Source organism: Bubalus bubalis, chromosome 4 (assembly GCF_019923935.1).
Source record: "Bubalus bubalis isolate 160015118507 breed Murrah chromosome 4, NDDB_SH_1, whole genome shotgun sequence".
Classification (NCBI taxonomy): Eukaryota; Metazoa; Chordata; class Mammalia; order Artiodactyla; family Bovidae; genus Bubalus; species Bubalus bubalis.
The window spans coordinates 78,755,589-78,778,554 of NC_059160.1; the positions used below are offsets into that span (position 1 = coordinate 78,755,589).

At 34.1% G+C, this 22,966-nt stretch overlaps 1 protein-coding gene across 1 annotated transcript in view; it reads right to left on the reverse strand.

Annotated features, from left to right (window-relative positions):
* The window catches only part of ABCD2 (ATP binding cassette subfamily D member 2), a 92,329-nt gene that overhangs the window by 56,802 nt on the left and 12,561 nt on the right, over positions 1 to 22,966 (reverse strand). The window contains exons 4-7 of the mRNA XM_006062724.3: positions 18,466 to 18,587; positions 15,527 to 15,695; positions 14,679 to 14,773; positions 6,773 to 6,918 (exon numbers count right to left, since the gene is read on the reverse strand). Of these exons, the coding sequence (XP_006062786.3) occupies positions 6,773 to 6,918; positions 14,679 to 14,773; positions 15,527 to 15,695; positions 18,466 to 18,587 (532 nt within the window). The remainder of the gene's footprint in view (positions 1 to 6,772; positions 6,919 to 14,678; positions 14,774 to 15,526; positions 15,696 to 18,465; positions 18,588 to 22,966) is intronic.

Sequence of the window (22,966 nt, forward strand, 5' to 3'; positions counted from 1 at the left end):
TTTTTATACTAGTACCATACTGTTTTCATGACTAGCTTCCCTGGTGGCTCAGATGGTAAAGCATCTGCCTGCAATGCGGGAGACCTGGGTTCAATTCCTGGGTCAGGAAGATCCCCTGGAGAAGGAAATGGCAATCCACTCCAGCACTCTTGCCTGGAAAATCCCATGGATGGAGGAGCCTGATAGGCTACAGTCCATGGAGTCGCAAAGAGTCAGACATGACTGAGCAACTTCACTCACTTCACTCACCATACTGTTTTCCTGACTATAGCTTTCTAACAGCATTTGAAAACAGGAAGTGTTAGGGTTCCAGCCATTTTTTTCTTTCTCATGATTGCTTTAGCTATTTGGGGTCTTTTATGCATCCACAAAAATTTTAGGATAGTTTTTCCTATTTCTGTGGAAAATGCCATTGGAATTTCCATAGGAATCATGTTGAATCTATAGATGATCTAGTGCAGTATGGATATTTTAATAACATTATTTCAATTCATGAACATGGGACATGGACAATTGATTTCTGTATGCTGATTTTGTATCCTTCAATTTTTACTGAATTCATTGACTTGTACTAATGTTTCTGGTGAAATCTTTAGGACTTTCTATATGTAAGATCATATTATTTGCAAACACAGATAATTTTACCTTTACTTTCTGATTTGAATGCCTTTTCTTTGTCTTGCCTGATTACTATAAGCTTCCAGTACTTTGTCAAATGAGAATGGTCAGAGGAGGCACCCTGGTGTTCCTGATCTTAGAGGGAAAGCTTTCAATCTTTCCTCTTTATCTTTCAATAATTAATCTTTCAATAATTCTTTCAATAATTCCTCTTTAAATGTTTGTTAGAATTCACCAGTGAAACCATCATAGAGGATTAGAATGAAAAGTAGGAAGTCAAGAAATACCTGGAGTAACAGGCAAGTTTGGATGTGGAGTACAACATGAAGCAGGGCAAAGGTTAGCAGAGTTTTGCCAATAGAACACACTGGTCATAGTAACCATCCTCTTCCAATGACAAAAGAGATGACTCTACACATGAACATCACCAGATACTCAATATCAAAATCAAATTGATTATATTCTTTGCAGCCGAAGATGGAGAAGCTATATACAGCCAGCAAAAACAAGACTGGGAGCTAACAGTGGTTCAGAACATACCTCTTTATTGCAAAATTCAGGCTTAAATGGAAGAAAGTAGGGAAAACCACTAGGCCATTCAGGTATGATCTAAATCAAATCCCTTATGATTGCACAGTGGAAGTCACAAATAGATTCAAGGGTTTATTTGATAGAGTGCCTGAAGAACTATGGATGATGTTCATAACATTGTACAGGAGGCAGCGACTACAACTATCCCAAAGAAGAAATGCAAGAAGGCAAAACAGTTGTCTGAGGAGGCCTTACAAATAGCTGAGAAAAGAAGAGAAGTGAAACACAAAGGAGAAGAGGAAAGATATATGCAACTGAATGCAGTGTTCCAAAGAATAGCAAGGAAACTTAAGACAGCCTTCTTAAATGAACAATTTAAAGAAATAGAGGGAAAAAATAAAATGGGAAAGACAAGAAAGCTCTGCAAGAAAATTAGAGATACCCAGGGAACATTTCATGCAAATATGGATACAATAAAGGAGAGAAAAAGCAAGGACATAACAGAAGCAGAAGAGATTGAGAAGAGGTGGCAAGAATACACAGAACCATACAAAAAAGGTCTTAATGACCCAGATAACCATGTGTGGTCACTCACCTAGAGCCAGACATCCTGGAGTATGAAGTCAAGGCCTTGGGAAGCATTACTATGAACAAAAGTAGTTGAGGTGATAGAATTCCAGTGGAGCTATTTCAAATCCAAAAAGATGATGTTGTGAAAGTGCTGCACTCAATATGCCAGCAAATTTGGCTTCAGGACTGGAAAAGAATCAGTTTTCATTCCAATCCCAAAGGATAAAGCCAGAGTATGTTCAAACTACCATACAATTGCACTCATTTCACAGGCTAGTAAGGTAATGCTCAAAATCCTACAAATTAGACTTCAACAGTATTTGAACCAAGAACTTCCAGATATACAAGCTGGATTTAGGAAAGGCAGAGAAACCAGATCTCAAATTGCCAATGCCCATTGTATCATAGCAAAAGCAAGAGAATTCCAGAAAAACAAATATTTCTACCTAACTGACCTTGCTTAAGCCTTTCACTGTGTGGATCACAACAAACTGTGGAAAAATCATAAAGAGATGGGAATACCAGACCACCATATTTATCTCCTGAGAAACCTGCCTATAGGCCAAGAAGCAACAGTTAGAACCAGACATGTAAACAAAGGACTGGTTCAAAATTTGGAGAGGAGTAGGTCAAGAATGTACATTGTCACCCTGTTTATTTAACTTATATGCAGAATACATCATGCAAAATGCCAGGATAGATGAATCACAAGCTGGAATCAAGATTGCTGGGAGAAATAACAACCTCAGATATGCAGATAATACCATCCTAATGGCAGAAAGTGAAGAAGAACCAGAGTCTCTTGATAGAGATGAAAGAGGAGAGTGAAAAAGCTGACTTAAACTCAACATTCAAAAAACTAAGAATACGGCATCTATTTCCATACTTCATGGCAAATAAATGGAGAAAAAATGGAAACAGTGGCAGATTTCATTTTCTTGACCTCCAAAATCACTGCTGATGGTGACTGCAGCCATGAAATTAAAAGATGCTTGCTCCTTGGAAGAAAAGCTATGACAAACCTAGATAGCATATTAAAAAGCAGAGGCATCACTTTGCTGACAAAGATCCATACAGTCAAAACCATGGTTTTTCCAGTAGTCGTGTACCAATGTGAGAGTTGGAACATAAAGAATGATGAGTGCAGAAATATTGAGGTTTTCTATCCGTGGTGCTGGAGAAGACTCTTGAGAGTCCCTTGGACTGCAAGGAGATCAAACCAGTCAATCCTAAAGGAAATCAACCCTGAATATTTATTGGAAGAAATGATGCTGAAGCTGAAGCTCCAATACTTTGGCCACCTGATGCCAAGAGCTGACTCACTGGAAGAGACCCTCACACTGGGAATGATTGAGGGCAAGAGGAGAAGTGGGCAACAGAGGATGAGATGGTTAGATGGCACCACTGACTGACTGGACATGAGTTTGAGCAAACCCTGGGAGATAGTGAAGGTCAGGGAAGCCTGGCATGCTACAGTCCATGGGGTCACAAAGAGTTGGACACGACTTAACAACTGAACAACAACAACCATTAGAGACCAACTGGTTTTTGTTTTGGGAAGATTTAGATGACTGATTCAATTTCCATACTTGTTACTGATTTTTTTTTTTTACTTCTTCATGATTCAGTTTTGGTAAATTTTATGTTTGTAAGCATTTAACCATTTCTTCCAGGTTTCTAGTTTGTGGCATATTATTGTTCATATTATTATAGTAGTCTAATGATCCTATGTATTTCTGTGGTAATACTCTCATCTTTTCTTTCTGATTTTATTTATTCTTTTTGCCTCTTTGTTAGTCCAGCTAAAGGTTCACTAATATTATTTTTACAAATAATTATTTCTTAGTTTTTATTGATATTTTCTATTGGTTTTCTGGTCTGTATTTCATTTATTTATTGATTTTTTTAGTTGATCTTTTCCTTTTGTTTTCTGGTCTATATTTCATTTATTTCTTCCCTTTTTGTTATTTCCTTCCTCTTTCAAACTTTGGACTTTGTTACCCTTTTTCTAGATCCTTGAAATGTTAAGTTAGGTTTACTTGAGATCTCTTTTTTTCTTAATTTAGACATTTATTTCTATAAGCATCCTTCTTAGAACTGCTAATGCCACATTCCATAGATTTTCATATATTGTGTTTCCATTTTCGTATTTTTTTCTTTTTTGATTCCTTCTTTGACTCACTGGTTGCTCAGGAGTGTTTTGATTTCCACATATTTGTAAAAATTTCAGCCCTCCTCCTCTTACAGGTTTTGTTTCATAGCATTATGATAGGAAAAATACTTGGTACGATTTCAATCTTCTTAAATTGGCTAATACTTATTTTGTATCATATCATAAAATATGCTAGAGAATGTTCCATACCTGATTGAGAAGTGTATTCTACTGCTGTTGAATAGAATGTCTATATTTGTCTGCTAAGTACATTTGGTCTAAAATACGGTTCAAGTCCAACATTTCCCTGTTGATTTTCTGTCTGGTTGATTTACCCACCATCAAAAGTGGGGTACTGATGTTCCCAACTATTAAGGTATTGTTGTCTATCTCCTTTCAGATCTGTTGGTATTTGCTTAATATATTAAGGTGTTCTGATATAGAGTGCAAATATATTACAACTGTTATATCTTCTTGATGAATTAATCCCACTGTCATTATATAATGACCTTCTTTGTCTCTTTTTAGCATTTTTGGCTTAAAATCTAACTTTTCTAGTATAAGTGTTGGTTTCCATTTAGATGAAATACTTTTTTCCCATCCCTTCATTTTCAGTCTATGTGTGTCTTTAAAGCTGAAGTGGTTGTCTTGTAGTAAGTGTAAAGTAAATCTTCTAGCAATTTATGTCAGTATAAGTCAGTATATTTACATTTAAACTAATCATTGACAGATAAGGACTTACTAATGCCATGTTATTGCTTTCTGGTTACTTTGTCCCTTGTTCCTTTCTTCCTCTCATGTAGCCTTTCCTTGTGAATTGGTGATTTCTATAGTGGTATGCTCTAATTCCCTTATCTTTATCTATTATAAATCTACTTTAGGTTTATACTTTGTGGTTCCTATGCATTTGCGCATGCTCATTCGTGTCTGACTCTGTGACCCCATGGATTGCAGCCTGCCAGGCTCCTCTGTCCATGGGATTCTCCAGGTAAGAATATTGGAGTGGGTGCCATTTCTTCCTGCAGAGGATCTTTCCGACTCAGGGACTGAACTCAGTCCCCTGTGTCTCCCACACTGCCGAATGTTTCTTTACCTGCTGAGCCATTGGGGAAACCCTGGTGGTTCCTATGAAGCATATCTAAAACATCTTACAAGTTTTATATTAACTACTTCAATTGCATATAAAACCTCTACCCTTTTACTCTCCCCACTTTATATTTATAACATCACAATTTGCCTGTTTTTATATTGTGTGTTCATTAATAATTTATACTAGCTATAGTAATTTTAATACTCTTATCTTTTAACATTCATACTAAAAGATATTTAACACACCACCATAATATAGTATCAGAGCATTATGAATTTGAGTATATATTTACATTGACTATTATATATTTTTATATGTTTTCATGCTACTAATTAGCATCATTTCATTTCAATTTGAAAAACTCTTTTTATCATTTCCTGTAAGGCAGATCTAATGGAGATGAATTCCCTCCTCTTTTGTTTGTCTGGGAAAGTCTTTTTCCTTCCTTTCTGAAGGATGACTTTGCTAATTAGGCACTTTTTAAGTCTTGGAAATGTCTTTGATTGTTCAGGTTATAACTATATTCAAGAACTGTTTTTATATTATAAATGAAATCTTAAATAGCTCAAAATATAAAATTTATGTATATAATTCTATTTGCATTAAAGGAGTTGATTCTATGCTATAACAGAATATTTTCCTCACAATTTTATGATTCATAACATAAATAGAAAATCAAAATCAGTCTACTTAATGTATCAATACCTGAAACTTAAACTTTGGCACTACTATTGAGTTTTCAGATCCAGAAGGTTTCCCAAAAGAAATACAGGAAGATTCAATAATTCTGGTATCACAGATATTATCTATTTTGTGTTAAACACAAGTATTCACAGCACTGCTCACATCCAATATTTTCTTATTGCTAATACAGTTCATCATTCTACACTTCAGATAGCTTAATACTACTATGATAGGCTTTACTTTAGGGAAAAAGTGCCACAAAAACTCATCTGCATAGCTGTAATATAAGATCTAAAAATTAGTCCAGTGGGCAGGATGGTGTGAACACTTTCTGACAAAGGAAAAGGAACAAAAGACACATGATAGCACACATTTAATGGAACTTTTATATTTGCTCTTGTACTACAATTCCAGCATAGGTGCTTGATTAGGCCCCACAGAATAGTCCTCTAGCACAGTAGAAGTACTTTTATGATGTCAGCCTAACCTAAGGTGGGAAAAATTATTGGATTAGAAGAACATGAGATCTGTTTCTTCTTTAAATTTAACTGTCTCATCCACAATGAATATTCTGAATTTTCAGGTATAAGTTTCTGTTTAGACATCTGTACATTGTTATGAATGAAGATAGCTAAAAATTTCAGATGAAACAATTTTACTTTTAAATATTTCTATGCTTACTTTTACACTCTTAAAGTAAAATATTTTTAATTAAGGTAGTTCTAAATCATTAATTACATAGAACTGTGATAAAGATTACTATACAGAGGCTCTGAAAATGTAAGTGAACAATTTCAGAACATATAAATATATGCAGCTTTATGAAAAGACTAGCATACTATTCAAGTACTATTCATTTGGACTAGCCTACTATTTCTTGAGGCTAACGTCTATAGTCTTTTGAGTGTTCATTACAATGAGAAGTGAAAATGAAAAGAATTGGTATTTTCCTGGAAACTACTGTAGTCAAAGCAGTAACAAAACTTTTTAGGATAATATTTATTTTCTTAATAGTTTCTCTCAAAAAAATGCTTGAAAGATTACTTGCAGAAGAGCTTAAGGAATCAAGATAATTAATTCAAAAGCAAAAGAAAATTTTTCCTTGTGATATAAAAAACTTTACCCACCTTTGTGGAATATAGAACATATGTTGTGGAGGTGGTTTATATAGGACTCCTTCATAGACAGGCCAGAGCCCACTTAAAATTCTGAAGAGAGAACTTTTCCCACAACCATTGGGACCAGTTATCAAAAGATGCATTCCTTCTTCTACCTACGATAAGAAATAAAATTAGGAATTACAATATTTAAAAATTATTTTATCTATCAGCATTTAAAAGTTATTTTTAAAAACTTTTAAACACATGATAACCTAGGAAAAGAAATAAAAGATAAATATATCCAGGATTGAGAATATCAAATTTGACTCTGAAGCTAAAAGTATCATAAAACAGTCCATTTCCAAAGATAATGGATCTCCTTGAAATGAGCACTCACTTCCCAAAATTTCCATTGTGGTTTTGTCATCACATACTACACAGATATGAAGGAACATTATCATGTAGGAATAAGAAACTGTAAAAATTTAATTTAAATTAGAATAGATCAAATTTATTTAATATTAATATTTGATGAAACTTAATTAAAATACAACTTTGCTGTATTTGTAAGTTGAAGTTAACTAGCTACAAACGAGTTTTTCTAAGAGTTAGCTGGGTTGTTTAATTCAGTAGTCTGAAATGTTATAGAAATTATAAAAGAACATAGTGAGAGATATAAAATGAACCTAATTTTTCTTTATTCACAGAGAGAGAAAATAGGTTTACCAAATTAAGACAAAAATAAGCATGAGGACTGTAATATAGTCTAATGCCTATGGATGAATTAAAACAAATATATATACACACACACACACACACACATAAAAAAACAACATATCCATGTTGATTGGATACTTTTCTTAGAATCTTTCATCTTATTTATCATTTAAATTTAAACAGCTAAATTTCATGAGCTCCCATTCCACCCAATAGAATCAAGAAGAAGTTATCAATCTGGTATTTAAAAGGTATTGTGAAGATCAAGAAAAAGAAACATCATTCAAAAATTTGATTTACTTTTTAGAATAAATGATATTTTATAATCAGTGATTTAAAAAATGATTATAGGCTTCTGGTTCAAAATGGCAGAGTAGAAAGACATGTGCTCATTTCCTTTTATGAGAGCACCAAAATTGCAACTAGCTGTTGAACAACCATTGAGAAGAGGATGCTGGAACTCACCAAAAAAAGATACCTCACATCCAAAGACAAAAAAGAAGCCACAGCAAGACAGTAGGAGGCGGGGCTCAATCGTGATAAAATCAAATCCCATACCTGCCAAGTGGGTGACCTAGAAACTGGAGAACAATAATACCAAGGAAGTTCTCCAACTGTTAAGAAGGTTCTGAATACTACATCAGGCTTCCCAGCCTGGGGAATCTGACAAAGGGACTGGGAATTCCCAGGGAATCTGGCCTTGAAGGCCAGTAGAATTTGATTATAAGACTTCTACACAACTGAGGGAAACAAAGACTCCAGTAATGGAGGGCATAAACGAAGTCTTGTGCACACCAATACCCAGAGAAAAGGAGTAGTGACCCCACAGGAGACTGAACCAAAACTACTTGCTAGAGTTTGGAGGGCCTCCTCTGGACGCCTGGGTCAGCAGGGACTCACTACAAGGACAAGGGCATTGGTGGCAGCAGGCTAGGAAGGTCTCCCTTGGTGTAAGCCCTCTTGGGGTTTAACCGTATAAGACAGACCATAGACCCCAGGGCTAGATCACTTAGAGCCAAACAACTATTCAGTGCTCCCTCCTATTAGCAGATAATTAGATTAAAGCTTTACTGAGCAAGGCCCTGTCCACCAGAGCAAGACCCAGTTTTTCCCACTGCCAATCCCTCCCATCAGGAAGCCTCATCCATCAGAGGGCAGACAGAAGAAGCAAGAAGCAGCAATCCCACAGCAGCTAAACAAAAACCACCTTACAGAAAGTTAATCAGGATGAATAAAGCAGAAAGTTATGTCCCAGATGAAGGGATAAGATAAAAGCCCCAGAAAACCAACTAAATTAAGTTGGGATAGGCAAACTTTCAGAAAAAGAATTCAGAATAATGATAGAGAAGATGATCCAAGATCTCAGGAAAACAATGGCAAAGCTGCAAGAAATATTTACCAAAGACCTACAAGAACTAAAGGATAAACAAACAGAGATTAATAATATACTAGAAGGAATTAATAGCAGAATAATAGGCAGAAGAACAGATAAACGACCTGGAGGACAGAATTGTAGAAATCACTGCTACAGAACAGAATATAGATAAGAGAATGAAAAGAAAAGAAGGCAGCCTAAGAGACTCTGGGACAACATTAAACAGACCAAGATTTGCATTATAGGGGTCCCAGAAGAAGAGAGAGAGACAGGATCTGAGAAAATATTTGAAGAGACAATGGCTGAAATTTTCCTTAATATGGGAAAGGAAATAGTCAACCAAGTCCAGGAAGCACAGAGAATCCCAGGAAGAATAAATCCAAGGAGGAACACACCGAGACATATAGTAATCAAGCTATAAAAAATGTATTAAAGACAAAGAAAAAATATTCAAATCAGCAAGGGAAAAATGACAAATAACACACAAGGGAACTCCCATCACTCTATCAGCTGATTTCTCAATGAAAACCCTACAAGCCAGAAGGGAATGGCATGATATATTTAAAGTGATGAAAGGGAAGAGCCTACAGACCAGAATCTCTACCCAGCAAGACTCTCATTCAGATTTGATGGAGAAATCAAAAGCTTTCCCGACAAGCAAATTTAAGAGAATTCAGCACCACGAAACCAGCTTTAAAATGAATGCTAAAGGAACTTCTTTAGGCAGGAAACAAGAGAAGGAAAAGACCTATAGGGAAAAACAAAACAAAACAATTAAGAAAATGGTAATAGGATCATACATATCAATAATTACTTTTGTAAATGGATTAAATGCACCAAAAAAAGACATAGACTAGTTAGGCAGATGAAAACATGTGCATGTATGCACTTCCAATTATCACTCACTCTGCTTGACCCCTCCCCCCGCAATTTGAACAAAATTTTTTTATATTGTTAAGCTATTCATGTTCCCATTATGACTTGCAATTGTAATTATCTTTTATTTTTTTGTCTGGATATTGATCATGAAAACTGATAATTATCTTTTATTATTGTGACTATGTAACCATTACTCACTTAATACCATTGTATCATGATTGGTCAACAGAAAAATAATGGAATTCTATATCACCAAAGTTAGGATTTAATAGAAAAACCTGCAATCACTTTTTAAAATCCAGATGCATATCAGAATTATCTTAAAATCTTTTGAAAATTACAAATGCCCAGGTATTGCACTGCTTTTTTAATCCAGATCTCCAGATATGTTTCTAATGAGCAGTCATGTTTAAAACCAACTGGACTATATGATGATATTTTACTTTTATCTAGTTTGCTTCATTTTTTTAATTTCATATTCAGGGCTCCCATTTCATTTATGTTTATCACTTTTCCATGTCTACTTTTTTTCTTGATTTTTTTCTCAAGCCTTTATTAAGCATAGTAGAAAAGCTTTTGTGTGTGTGTGTGTGTGTGTGTATATATATATATATATATATATATATATATAATGTATAATATACATATTTTTTAAAACTTACAAATTTTTGCCTAACTAAAACATTTATAACATTTTGATTCCACTTCTTTGACTTAGTATGGATAGAATGCTAGATTTCTAATTAAAAAAAATAGATATGCAATAAGCAACAAAGGTTTACCATATAGCAGAGGGAACTATGCTATATAGTATGGGCTACCCTCATAGCTCAATTGGTAAAGAATCCAACTGCAATGCAGGAGACCCTGGTTGGATTCCTGGGTTGGGAAGATCTGCTGGAGAAGGGATAGGCTACCTACTCCAGTATTCTTGGGCTTCCCTTGGGGCTCAGCTGGTAAAGAATCCTCCTGCAATGCAGGAGACCTGGGTTCGATCCCTGGGTTGGGAAGATCTCCTGGAGAAGGGAAAGGCTACCCACTCCAGTATTCTGGCCTGGAAAATTCCATGGACTGTATAGTGCATGGAGTCACAAAGAGTCAGATGAGACTGAGCAACTTTCACTTTCTTTTCAGAGAGAACTATAGTTAATATCTTGTAATAACCTATAGTAGAAAATAATTTCAAAAATAATATATGTGTATATGTATAACTGAATCACTTTGCTGTGCACCTGAAACATTGGAAGTCAACTATACTTCAATAAAATATATGTTTTAAGAAAAATAAATTAAAAATGAATATAGCATGAATATACAAGAGGCAGCAATTTACAGTATGTCTGTAGATGTAGCTTCATACAGTATAGATACAAATATCTCAGTGTCCATGATATAGAATATATCATATTTAATATTCAAAGATAAAAGAGCATCATATTACTTGTATAATGTCAGTATAAGGAACCAGTTCCATATATATCCATTAAATATTTGCTGTGTATAACATAAGCTAAAATCTTTTTGTTGAAAGAAGGCAGTGGGGAGAGAAAGGGAGGATGGGAAGGAAAAAGGGCTGATATGAAGGTTAGATAAAATAACTAAGAATGTATATAATAAGTACATGTAAAGCAAAAATGGTTCAAATTCATATTCTAAGTAATTAAACATTTCCCTAGCAGATATTGACATGTGTTTGACATTCTTCTAGGCACAGATGATATAGTGCTGCCCAAGACAAAGTCTCTGTTCTTGTGTAGCTTGCATTTCAATGGCAAAGATTACAATAAACACAAGAACAAAAAATTAGTTATAAATGCTATTGTGATACCAAAAAAGGATGATGTATTAGGGAAACATAGTGGCATTGTGAAGCTGGTGGGGTGGGGTGGGGCTTCTTTTGATTAGGTGCTTCACAAAAGTTCTCTTTGAGGAGGTAACATTTTGGTTTAGCCTGTGACAGCAAGCAACAAGTCAGATCTTGCAGAAGAGCATTCCAGGCAATAAAGATAGGTAAAGCAACGGCAACCCACTCCAGTACTCTTGCCTGGAAAATCCCATGGATGGAGGAGCCTGGTAGGCTGCAGTACATGGGATTGCGAAGAGTCAGACACAACTGAGCGACTTCACTTTCACTTTTCACTTTCATGCATTGGAGAAGGAAATGGCAAGCCACTCCGGTGTTCTTGCCAGGAGAATCCCAGGGACAGGGGAGCCTCCTGGCCTGCCATCTATGGGATCACACAGAGTCGGACACAACTGAAGTGACTTAGCAGCAGCAGCAGCAGCAGCAGCAACACAAGGACATAAGACAGGAGCAAGTTGAGTCTATAAAATCTGACTGTAGATATTTTTTCTCCCTAATTGTAGCCTTGGAAGGAAAGTTATGACCAACTTAGATAGCATATTCAAAAGCAGAGACATTACTTTGCCAACAAAGTTCCGTCTACTCAAGGCTATGGTTTTACCAGTGGTCATATATGGATGTGAGAGTTGGACTATGAAGAAAGCTGAGTGCAGAAAAATTGATGCTTTTGAACTGTGGTGCTAGAGAAGACTCTTAAGAGTCCCTTGGACTGCAAGGAGATCCAACCAGTCCATCCTAAAGGAGACCAGTTCTGGGTGTTCATTGGAAGGACTGATGCTGAAGCTGAAACTCCAATACTTTGGCCACCTCATGCAAAGAACTGACTCACTGGAAAATACCCTGATGCTGGGAGGGATTGGGGCTAGGAGGAGAAGGGGATGACAGAGGATGAGATGGTTGGATGGCATCACCAACTTGACGGACATGAGTTTGAGTGAACTCTGGGAGTTGGTGATGGACAGGGAGGCCTGGCATGCTGCAATTCATGAGGTCACAAAGAGTCGGACATGACTGAGTGACTGAACTGAACTGAACTGAATTGTAGCCAAACTGAAATGCTATTTTGATAGACTAAAGTTTAAAAAATATCTGGGAAAGAACCCAGAAACAATTACTTTTGTAATTTGTACTGCTCTTTCAATAGGAAGAGGATTAAGAAAGTTTAACTTTGTAGAAGCATATATACTTTTTAAATGATTTTTAAAGGTATGTGCCATGACAAAACGTATGTAAGCAAAATATTTAATAGAATCATTCTCTACTGGGGATTCTCAGAAATTTAACACATTTTGAGTCTAATAGAAGACTTTTCTACATTCATATTATTTTTAGCATAAGTTTTTTGATGTTCAGTAAACAGTGAGTGTTAAGCAAAAGAATTCCTACATTTACCAAAAGTTTCTTCTCCAAATGGTTTTTCAATTCCAAAAGGCAAACATAAGAAAGAGTACATTTTCCTCTAGAAACCTGTTTATTTATTAATCCATGTAGAGGGAACAGAATTTTCTATTATACTTTAGCAATCTGAGACTTTAAATAAAACTGCCTGACTTAGAAATAAACAATTATCATAAAAGTATACTATATTAATATATGCCTTTGCACGACCTCCAAATTCATGACACTTATACTAGATTATTTAAAACTTCATTTTATATAAAAATATACTGAGTTCTGAATTTTTTCACAGAAAGAGTGTGATGTGTCCACAATAATGTAGTTAGTAGGTGGCAGAATTTAAGACTCTTCCTCTATTTGATAAATGGAGCAACCAGAATTGATATTATGAAACCTAACCTGATGAAAACCTCTATGCAAAAGTCATAAAATATAAATTGCTACAGTAATGATAAATAGTTAAATATGCAATGTAGAACTCCTTCAAAGGCTTTATTTTAAATCTATTTAAGACTATGCTGTATCATCAGCACCCATCACTGCTCTGTGACTCAGTTGCTTCAGTCGTGTCCAACTCTTTGCAACTCTATAGATTGTAGCCCACCAGGCTCCTCTTGTCCATGGGATTCTCCAGGCAAGAATACTGCAGTAGGTTGCCCTGCCTTACTTCAGGGGATCTTCCCAACCCAGGGATTGAACCCCCATCTCCTGCATCTCCTGCAATGCAGGAGTTTTCTTTACCACTGAGCCATGGGGAGGCCCCTTATTGCTGCTCTAAAGGTATATAAATTGAAAAACAGAGCCCAACCAAATTGTAGTTAAAACACAATTTCTCTCACATTTATTAACACAAAATTTCCCCCTGTTTAGTAATTCTCATCCTCTTCCAGCAGCCTAATGAATTTGCAAATACATCTTTAAATAATTAAACCTAGACTAAGGTCCACATTAAAATCATTAAATGTACATATATGGTCATATTTCTAATTCTGTTATTAGGTCTAATCATGTCATTGTTTGAACTAAGTGCAGATAACTTCATTCTACTTCTCAGCCAATTATTTTGCATTTGAATTCCAAAATGCATATTTGAATTTCATAATGTTTTAAATCAGGGTCTCAGATTTATTAGCTATTTTTACACCTTAGTTTTTATAATCAAGACAGAGTATTAAACAATAAATAACTATTATTCTCAACAGAAATAAGAACTAAATTCAAATTTGTGAATCTTTTGATAATTTTTCCTAAAAGAAGATGTAGTTATTGACAATATAAGTTAAACTTATAAATTTAATGTAAACTTGCTGATTACCTCTTCTCATATTTTAGTAAATATGTAACAATATAGGCTTGTATTACTTGAGTAGTTCCTATAAGGAAAAAAATAGAATTTATTTCCAGATATTAATTTCTGAGGAAATTTCCTATTGCTCCCCAAAGTTACCTTGTTTAGGCTCTCAGGGTACTGTCATTTTGATTTTCAACCAGGCAATAAAGCAGTAGAAATTAAATTTCTGTTTCTTTCTGCTTTCTGAGGAAGTAACTGCTTCTGTAATTGAGTCACTATGCCTACCTTTCTTGATTTCCCCTCCTTTCCATATGCTTCCTCCAAGTATTTAATATAAGGTACAAGAATTCTGAGTTCTTTTGTATTAGTGTGTTGGCAAAAATCAGAAGATTCTTGAATATCATCTTACTTTGAAGTTTAGTCTGGAAGCCACCACTTCTCCCGTTGGTGTAATTATGGGAACATTTTCACAAATAATTCCATGCTCCACATCAATAACTTTTCCTATAAGTTAAGGAACAGTTTACATTTCAAAAGGTATCATGTGTTATTGCTAATTAAATAACTTAAACTATAATGCAGTATAACATATAAATTTACTATAAAGATAATTCACAATAGTAAGTCATAGAAATAAATGCAAATATAGATGTTTATATTTAAAACAAAGCCTAATGTAAACTTGCACATTTTGTTGTATCTATTTGGACTATCTTTCCCAGAAATATTATTCTACAATAATATGATGCTAAAATCAAAATGAGAGCAAAGATAAACTCTTTCTGGTTTCAGCTACATTGTTTATAACTACTTATTTCTCTAAATTAAACTTTCCTACAGAAAAAAAAAAAACAATGCTGCAGAAAGGAAACAAAGACATAGAAAAATACAATCTTTAAAACTATAATAACCAAATCAAATGATAGAATAAAGGAGAATAATATAACATTAATTCTATTATTTGAATTTTAAAAGCAAAAAAAATACTATTCAGCCATATGTACAGTTTCCAGAAATTATTCTAGATATTTTGTCCTAAATAAAAGTAGCAAAAAAATAAATAAATAAATAAATAAATAAAAGTAGCATAGTATTTTTTATGATAATTTTAGTCACTACTCCTCAAAATACAGCATTAACTTTAGGAATAACTGTTTAAATAACTAAATGTTGGTTCCTTAGCTATCTTCTAAAATACCTTGGTTCTGTTGATAAACACTTAAAATATAGATATACAAAAACATTTGAGTTTAATACCTTTGATTTCCAACGTGTCACTGAGGGGTAATTCTATGTTAGCTCCACCCTTGCTATGGTTTTCACACTCTTGCAAGACAGCAGTTCTCTTATAAATGCCTCTTTTTACTTCATCAAAAACCCAAAACATGTTGTATACTCGAGCAGTATAGCCTGCTAATTCAGTTATCTAAAACCAATGCAGTGATATAAAATAGTTAATATACTCGAGACAGACTTTTAAACAAATATGCAATCATACAGGATTCTTGATTTAACGTTAAAGGTCTTATTTTATTATGTGAAAAATAGGTAAGCATATCTGATAACTAAAACTAGCAGCACTAAAAAGCTTACCAAGAAGCAGCATAGCAAGTTGACAGTTTAAGCTTGATTGGAATTATAAAACTCATCAAAATTATTTATTCAAGTCAGGATTCAGAGTGACATGTAAAGATTTCAGAATATTAGTGAGACTTAAAAATCTTCCAGAATCTTTCAATTGATATTTTGATTTGGCTCCATTTACATGAACACTGAATTTCCAGAAATTAGCAGTTTTGTGTAAAGCTTAAATTCATTCAGTGAAATTATTTTGATATGTTTTTTCAATTTAAAATGGAAGATTTTAAGAAGAAAAATGCATTTTTTTCTTGTTAAGAAATAATATTTCTAAGTCAAAGTGGTTATCAAAATTCCTAAATTAGGCACAAAATTCCTAAATTTACCCCTGCTAGAAAATATCAACATTGAATCAGCTCAGTGAAAAACTTTAAATTCTTTTCAGTCTAAATCCCAAGATTCAGTTTCTTTTCAAACCAAACATGATGTATATGCCCAAAGAGAAATATTAAATATGACTTTTTTCTAGATGAGATTATGAGGTAAATCTTTGTTTTAGTTAAAAGACTCAATAAAATGGTGTCTTCCTCCTATTCTGCCAGTTGTCCAATTTAGGTTGAATCTCTGCTACTTTTCTATTAAAAGAACACTTCGTTATCAAGGTGACTCATGTGAAAGGTGATTCATGTCCTGTTAAGACCATCTTTTTCAGCGTGAAGGACACAATAAAAAACATTCCCTTATAGAATTGTTTAGTAGGATATTGGTATCAATAAGCAAGGAATGTCACTAATAAATGTCTTGTAAACAGTAAACTGTGGACTAACTAATATAATACCAATATTTGTGTAAGATTTTTGTGAGTACAAAACTAAAGCAGGGAATGAACAGGTATTATTGTTAAAAGCCTTCTGCCACTTGTCTCTACCATGTGAGAGGTCTATAATTAGATGAGTATTTCATTTCTGTATATTAATGTTATACTTATTACATAGGATAGTTTCTAAAACATTTCCTAGAAGAATTTTTTGAGTTTCTAAGTAGAGGTAAACAGGGCTAAGGATTAACAAAATATGGATCCAAAAGAAATCTAGGAAAATAAATTTGTGTAAAACAAATCTAAACATATTTGGAGGTCAACTGAAAAAGGCAGGAGGCTCTGAGTTAGTATAACAGGATGCACAATTGAATGGGCCAAGAGTGTTAAAAAAAAAAAATGAGAATGTGATTGGAGACAAATTACTTCAAGATATAAGAAAAGGGGGTTTCTCTAAAAAGAAATCTGGTTCCCTTCAGAGCTAGTGGAAAACTATGATGCTTTCATGTGCTTTCACAGCAATAATAAGATTCTTTAGAAGTGAAAATTCTATCATTCAATGCACATACAGTCAAAATAAAACAAAATGCAACCATTTCTTGTGTTGGAGACAATCTAGAAAAACAAATTGATATTCTCTCTGTGACTTAGCAAGGTATTTGAATGTGAGTTGTATAAAATTTTGATTTGTCATTTAATTTTAATAAGAAATTTATTAGATCAAAAAACCTACCCTCAAAGCTATGTCTCCAGATTATCAAAACTACTATTTGAAATAAATTTTTTAGCTGTTTTGCTTTATGGCCCTAAACAACTGGTTTTATCTTTTAAAAAAGAAAAATTCAATAAATCAGTTGTTGAAAGAAACTGAAAAGTTCTGTCAGCAAATCACAAACTTTGCAACTATCTTATATAATTTATTCAAGGACAATTTAATAGGCAGATAAATTTATAATGATGCTCTGGCAATCTGTATAAATACAAAAGCCACAGGAGTCATTAATAGCAAGAATGACTATCCATGGGAATATTATTTAATATCTGAATTGAAAGAGCGACTTTTAATCTTAACCCTGTGATATCTGTAGTTCTATCTGTAGATTGTACTACCATTCTTTTAGGAAACATTTACTGACCATATACAATATTCCAAATATTAAAATGGATATTAAGAATGTAAAGATGAATAAGATAATTCCTGCTTTCCACTCAGGGTCTCAAGCAGGAAATAAACAATTACAATGTGGTAAAGCACCAGATGTACTATGAGCACACAGAAGGAAGACCCAGGCTTCAAAAAGAAACTGGAATCACAAAAGGGTTTCTTACATATGGTCGACTTGAAGGATAAGTAAAAGTTTGTAAGGTATATAAGTAATATTATTGGCTAACATTTATAAAAGTGCTTACTATCATAACTCTACAAAGTCATCACCTTCATTATCCCTATTTTACAGTTGAAGAAATAGACACAAACAAGTTGAGTTCAAATAATTTGCAAACACTGGAGCAGGAATTTAAATTGAGACATTCTCTCTCCAGAATGCATACCAAAAGCTCTCTTAGTAAAATTAAAAAAAAAAAAATGTCATACTACAGACAGAAAAAGAGGAGTTGACAACTGAGAGTATAAAAACTGAAAGATAATACACTTGGGACTTGTCCTTTATCTTGATTATACTCTTAGCAGTTTTTGCTAGAGAATAGGTGTTTCCAAAATAATAAATATATGTAGTAATTTACATTTTTGCTTGATTTTCATACATCTTATTTAAATCAAACTGACAAGAAATGCAAGTACCTCTTTGTATGAAGACATAATCCTTTCAATAGCATCAGCTCCAGAAGCCAATAAATTTCGAGCAGTGGTAAAGGCTTCTGTCCGTTCACTAACCATAGCTTGTTTCTGACCATCCTCTAGATCTAAAAGCAAATTAAAAACTATTGAATTTTTTAAGTAACTATTTTATTTTATACTGAGTTTTGATTCAAGCTGTGACTCAATAATATGTGAACTTTTCATTAGTATCAGGATTTCCTAGAAATTAATGAATTATTACAAATATAGTATTTGTACCAGATTTTATTCAAATCTTCTTTTGTCTTATTTTTCTAGGAGAGTTAGAAGAATTAAATCTATAGGAATTAAGACAATTTTCACTTAGCATTCTTTTAACCCTTACCAAATTCAACTCCCTGCTCTATTATAGCCAGGTGATAAAATGCTACTGATTCAGTCAATAAAAAAACCACTAACTGAAATCTAAGCAAATATTTCTAGTGTGATTTCTTTAAAAGAAATGCAAAGTAGCTGACCATCACAATCTACCTCTGTCTACTTGTTTAAATTTTCACCCTACAGTTCAGCAACACCCAATAGGTAAAATTCTATTTACTCTCTAGTATTTGCATATATAATTTCTCCTGATTTTAATATACTTTCCTTTTTGCCGAGCTCTTTCTTAAAGAGTTAACTAATACAGGTTTCCCTGGAAATCCTTATCTGGCTTTGCCAGTGGACTATAACTTATTTAAGGGGCAAAACTGTATTTTATTCACTCTTCCTAATACTCACCAGAGTGTTTAGAACATACTATTCCATGCTAGCCTAATCCGTAGCTTATAATAATTGCTCTTAAATGTTGCTGCTGCTGCTGCTAAGTCGCTTCAGTTGCGTCTGACTCTCTGTGCGACCCCATAGACGGTAGCCCACCAGGCTCCCCCATCCCTGGGATTTCCCAGGCAAGAACTCTAGAGTGGGTTGCCATTTCCTTCTCCAATGCATGAAAGTGAAAAGTGAAAGTGAAGTCGCTCAGTTGTGTCCGACTCTCAGCGACCCCATGGACTGTAGCCTACTGGGCTCCTCCGTCCATGGATTTACCAGGCTCCTCCGTCCATGGATTTTCCAGTCAAGAGTACTGGAGTGGGTTGCCATTGCCTTCTCCATCTTAAATGTTAGGCATTATTATTTTCTGTAAGTGTTGCTATTTTATATCTATTCAGTTTAGTCTTGCTCTTCAAAACTATTCTCTTGAGGTCATTACTTTTATCTTGCCATCAATTTTATTCTCTATCCAGTCTTTCTACAGACTATCACCAAAGTTCTAAATTGAAAGCTATAAATTAATGAAGGAAATTAGAATAATATAGCCATATATCATAACCACTTTGATATTTATTTCACCTGGATTTATCTCAGCAAAAAAGGGCTTTTTTTTCTCCCTGACAATGCAAATATTTAACATGTGCCCAGATATAATTATCAGATACTTTCACCTTTACTTGCTCATAGACAGCTCAGCTGAGTTTGAAAGGGATCCATGTATAATAGAAGGTAAATTCATTCAGCAGATATTTAGTGAACAGCAAGATTTACAAGAAATTAGGCAAGGTGCTACAGGACATGCAAGGATTAAATATGCTTTTCAAACTCTTTCCTTAGGGAGCTTACAGTTTGGTAGGAGAGAAGACAGGTTCCCAAATAACAATGCAGGACAACCTATGAGGAGAGTTAGTGTGATGCATTTGAAAGAGACGAAAATAATTTCTTGATGCAAGAGACAGAAAATGCTTCATGGAGAAATAGACTGTGAGTGAGGGCTTGAAGACAGCATACAATTTTAAAAGATCACAAGTACAGCATAAGCAATATCTCAGAGAAGAGAAATTTCAAGCAATGCCAATTGAATAAATAACTTGGTCAGGTTACAGTATTGGTTGGTGTCAAGCACTGATTTTATTTTGAGAATCAGAATAACCATGAGTTCATGGGAACCTCCTCGTTTGGCTACTGAGCACTGCTTTAGAGAATTATTTTTGTTTCCCTTGAAGTTAGTTGTACAAAGAAAGGCTATAAGAGTTAGTGTAAGTAAGAAAAGAAAGACGTGATTGGATAAACTGGGAACAGAATCTTCATATACTTAAGAACATTTAAATGTGTGGCAAAATTTAGACAGCCAGAAAAAATTAACAAAGGACTCTCAGCAAGCTACCAAAATAGTGATTGCTATATCAGTTAAAGTGCTAAGAATAGTTTTGACTCAGAGCATCTGGCTAAAATAATTATGGGATTATATCAATTTGGGTTAAAAGGGGTTTGAATAACAGCTTTCACTGACAGTCTATTAAAAAGAGAACACTAGCGCAGACAGGCTGCTGTTTGGTATAGGATGGTACTTTCTATACTTCTTTGGCAGACTAACACCTACTGGGTTTTCTCCAAGCTTTTAAACTTGCAAATTTGTAACAAAATTACAAATAGCTCCGGAAAGATTTCATTTGATATTTTTATTCTACTAATTGTTCTTTAGCAGGTGGTTTAAGAGCAGTGCAGGAGTATTTTATCATACACACAGTAGGGAACTATGTGACTTCTATGATAAGGTCAGATTTCTTAGTGTCTGTCACAGCCTAAAGCCCTCACCTATTTTGTATGCTAGGTAGACACATTTCATTTTCCTTACCAAATATTTTCAATATTTTTTCAAAAGTTCTGCATTTAAGGATTTAATAGTTAGCATTATATTCTCATCTTATTAGTACTTTCCAGGCCCAATAATAATAAGTATATATTGAAACATGGTCATATCAGTTACTATTTCACTGAAAAGATGAAAAAGGATTTTAAAATGAAGGATTTTAAAATTATGTCATAATTTCTCAAATCCTATAGAACCGTATGATGCAAAGAGTGAACCCTAATGTAAACTATGGACTTCAGTTAACAATGTATAAATTATGGTTTATTAGTTGTAATGAATGTACAACACTAACACAAGATGTAAATAAGAGGGGAAACTCTGGTAGGTACACTGTAGTTTCTGATAAAGTCTCCCATAAACCTAAAACTGTTCTAAGAAAATTTTCTGTTAATTTTATAAAAGTTGAAAAAGTAGGCTCTTCTTTTGTACTTTTACCCTTTGATTTATATTTGAATTTCTTTCTTTTTATTTATATTTTACCTTTGACATCTTGAAAAATCTCAGCAAAAACTTACAGCCTTATCCAACCTCATACCACATATCAACTTTGAGTAGACTGATGTGAAATGAAAAATAATTAATTTCTAAGAGATAAAATTGGACAATATCTTATGACCTTGGGTTAGACAAATATTTCTTAAACAGGACATAAAGCCATTAACCACAAAGAATTAATTGACAAATTGAATTATATTAAAATGATTACTTCACTTGGACAAGCTGTTAAGAGATTGAAAAAGGAAGAATCAACTGGGAAAAATATTGGACATTTTGTGCGTGTGTCTGACAAAAGACTTACTACAGAATACATAACAGCTTTTAAAAATCAGTAAGAAAAAACATATTTAAAAACAATCTAAAATTAATCAAAAAAATTATCAGTATTTCATAAGAATGGCTATCCAAATGGTCAAAAAATGAAAAAAAGTGCTTAATCTCATTTGTCAACAAAGAAATGATAAGACTACAATGAGGTATCACTAAAAACTTACCATATGCCTAAAATGAAAAATACCTGAGTGAAAAAGACTGACATCAAACATTGACAAAGAATGGAACAACTAGAATGCTTAACATACTATACAAGGTTACTTATGGAAGATTCCAAAACCAGCAAATAAATGGTCTACTACTAATAAATGGTCAGTAAAATAATTACCTTTGATGAGGCATGGCAGGGGTAGGAGTAAGTAGGGATGGGGGTGGTAGCCTTAGGATGAGGATAGGACTGGGAAAGGCTATGAGGACTTCTGGGATGAAGGTAAGCTTCTATTTCTTCTGAGTGGTGATTATGTATATGTGTTAACTTTATGACAAGTCATTGAGTGGTACACTAATGAGTATGTCCTGCTGACATACGTATTATACTTTACAAATGTAACTACTTAGATGCATAGCTACTTACAGCTAAAAGTATCTCTGATATATATTGATAATCGCTGTTATGATCATTGGTCAACAGGACAATTCAGTTCAGTTCAGTCATTAAGTCGTGTCTGACTCTTTGTGAGCCCATGGACTGTAGCACGCCAGGCTTTCTTGTCTATCACCAACTCTTGGAGCTTGCTCAAACTCATGTGCATCGAGTTGGTGATGCCATCCATCAATCTCATGCTCTGTCATCCCCTTCTCCTCCCATATTTAAGCTTTCCCAGCTTCAGGGTCTTTTCCAATGAGGTGGTTCTTTACACTGAGTGGCCAAAGTATTGGAGTTTCACCTTCAGCATCAGTTCTTCCAATGAATATTCAGAACTGATTTCCTTTAAGATTGACTGGTTTGATCTCCTGGCAGTGCAAGGGATTCTCAAGAGTCTTCTCCAA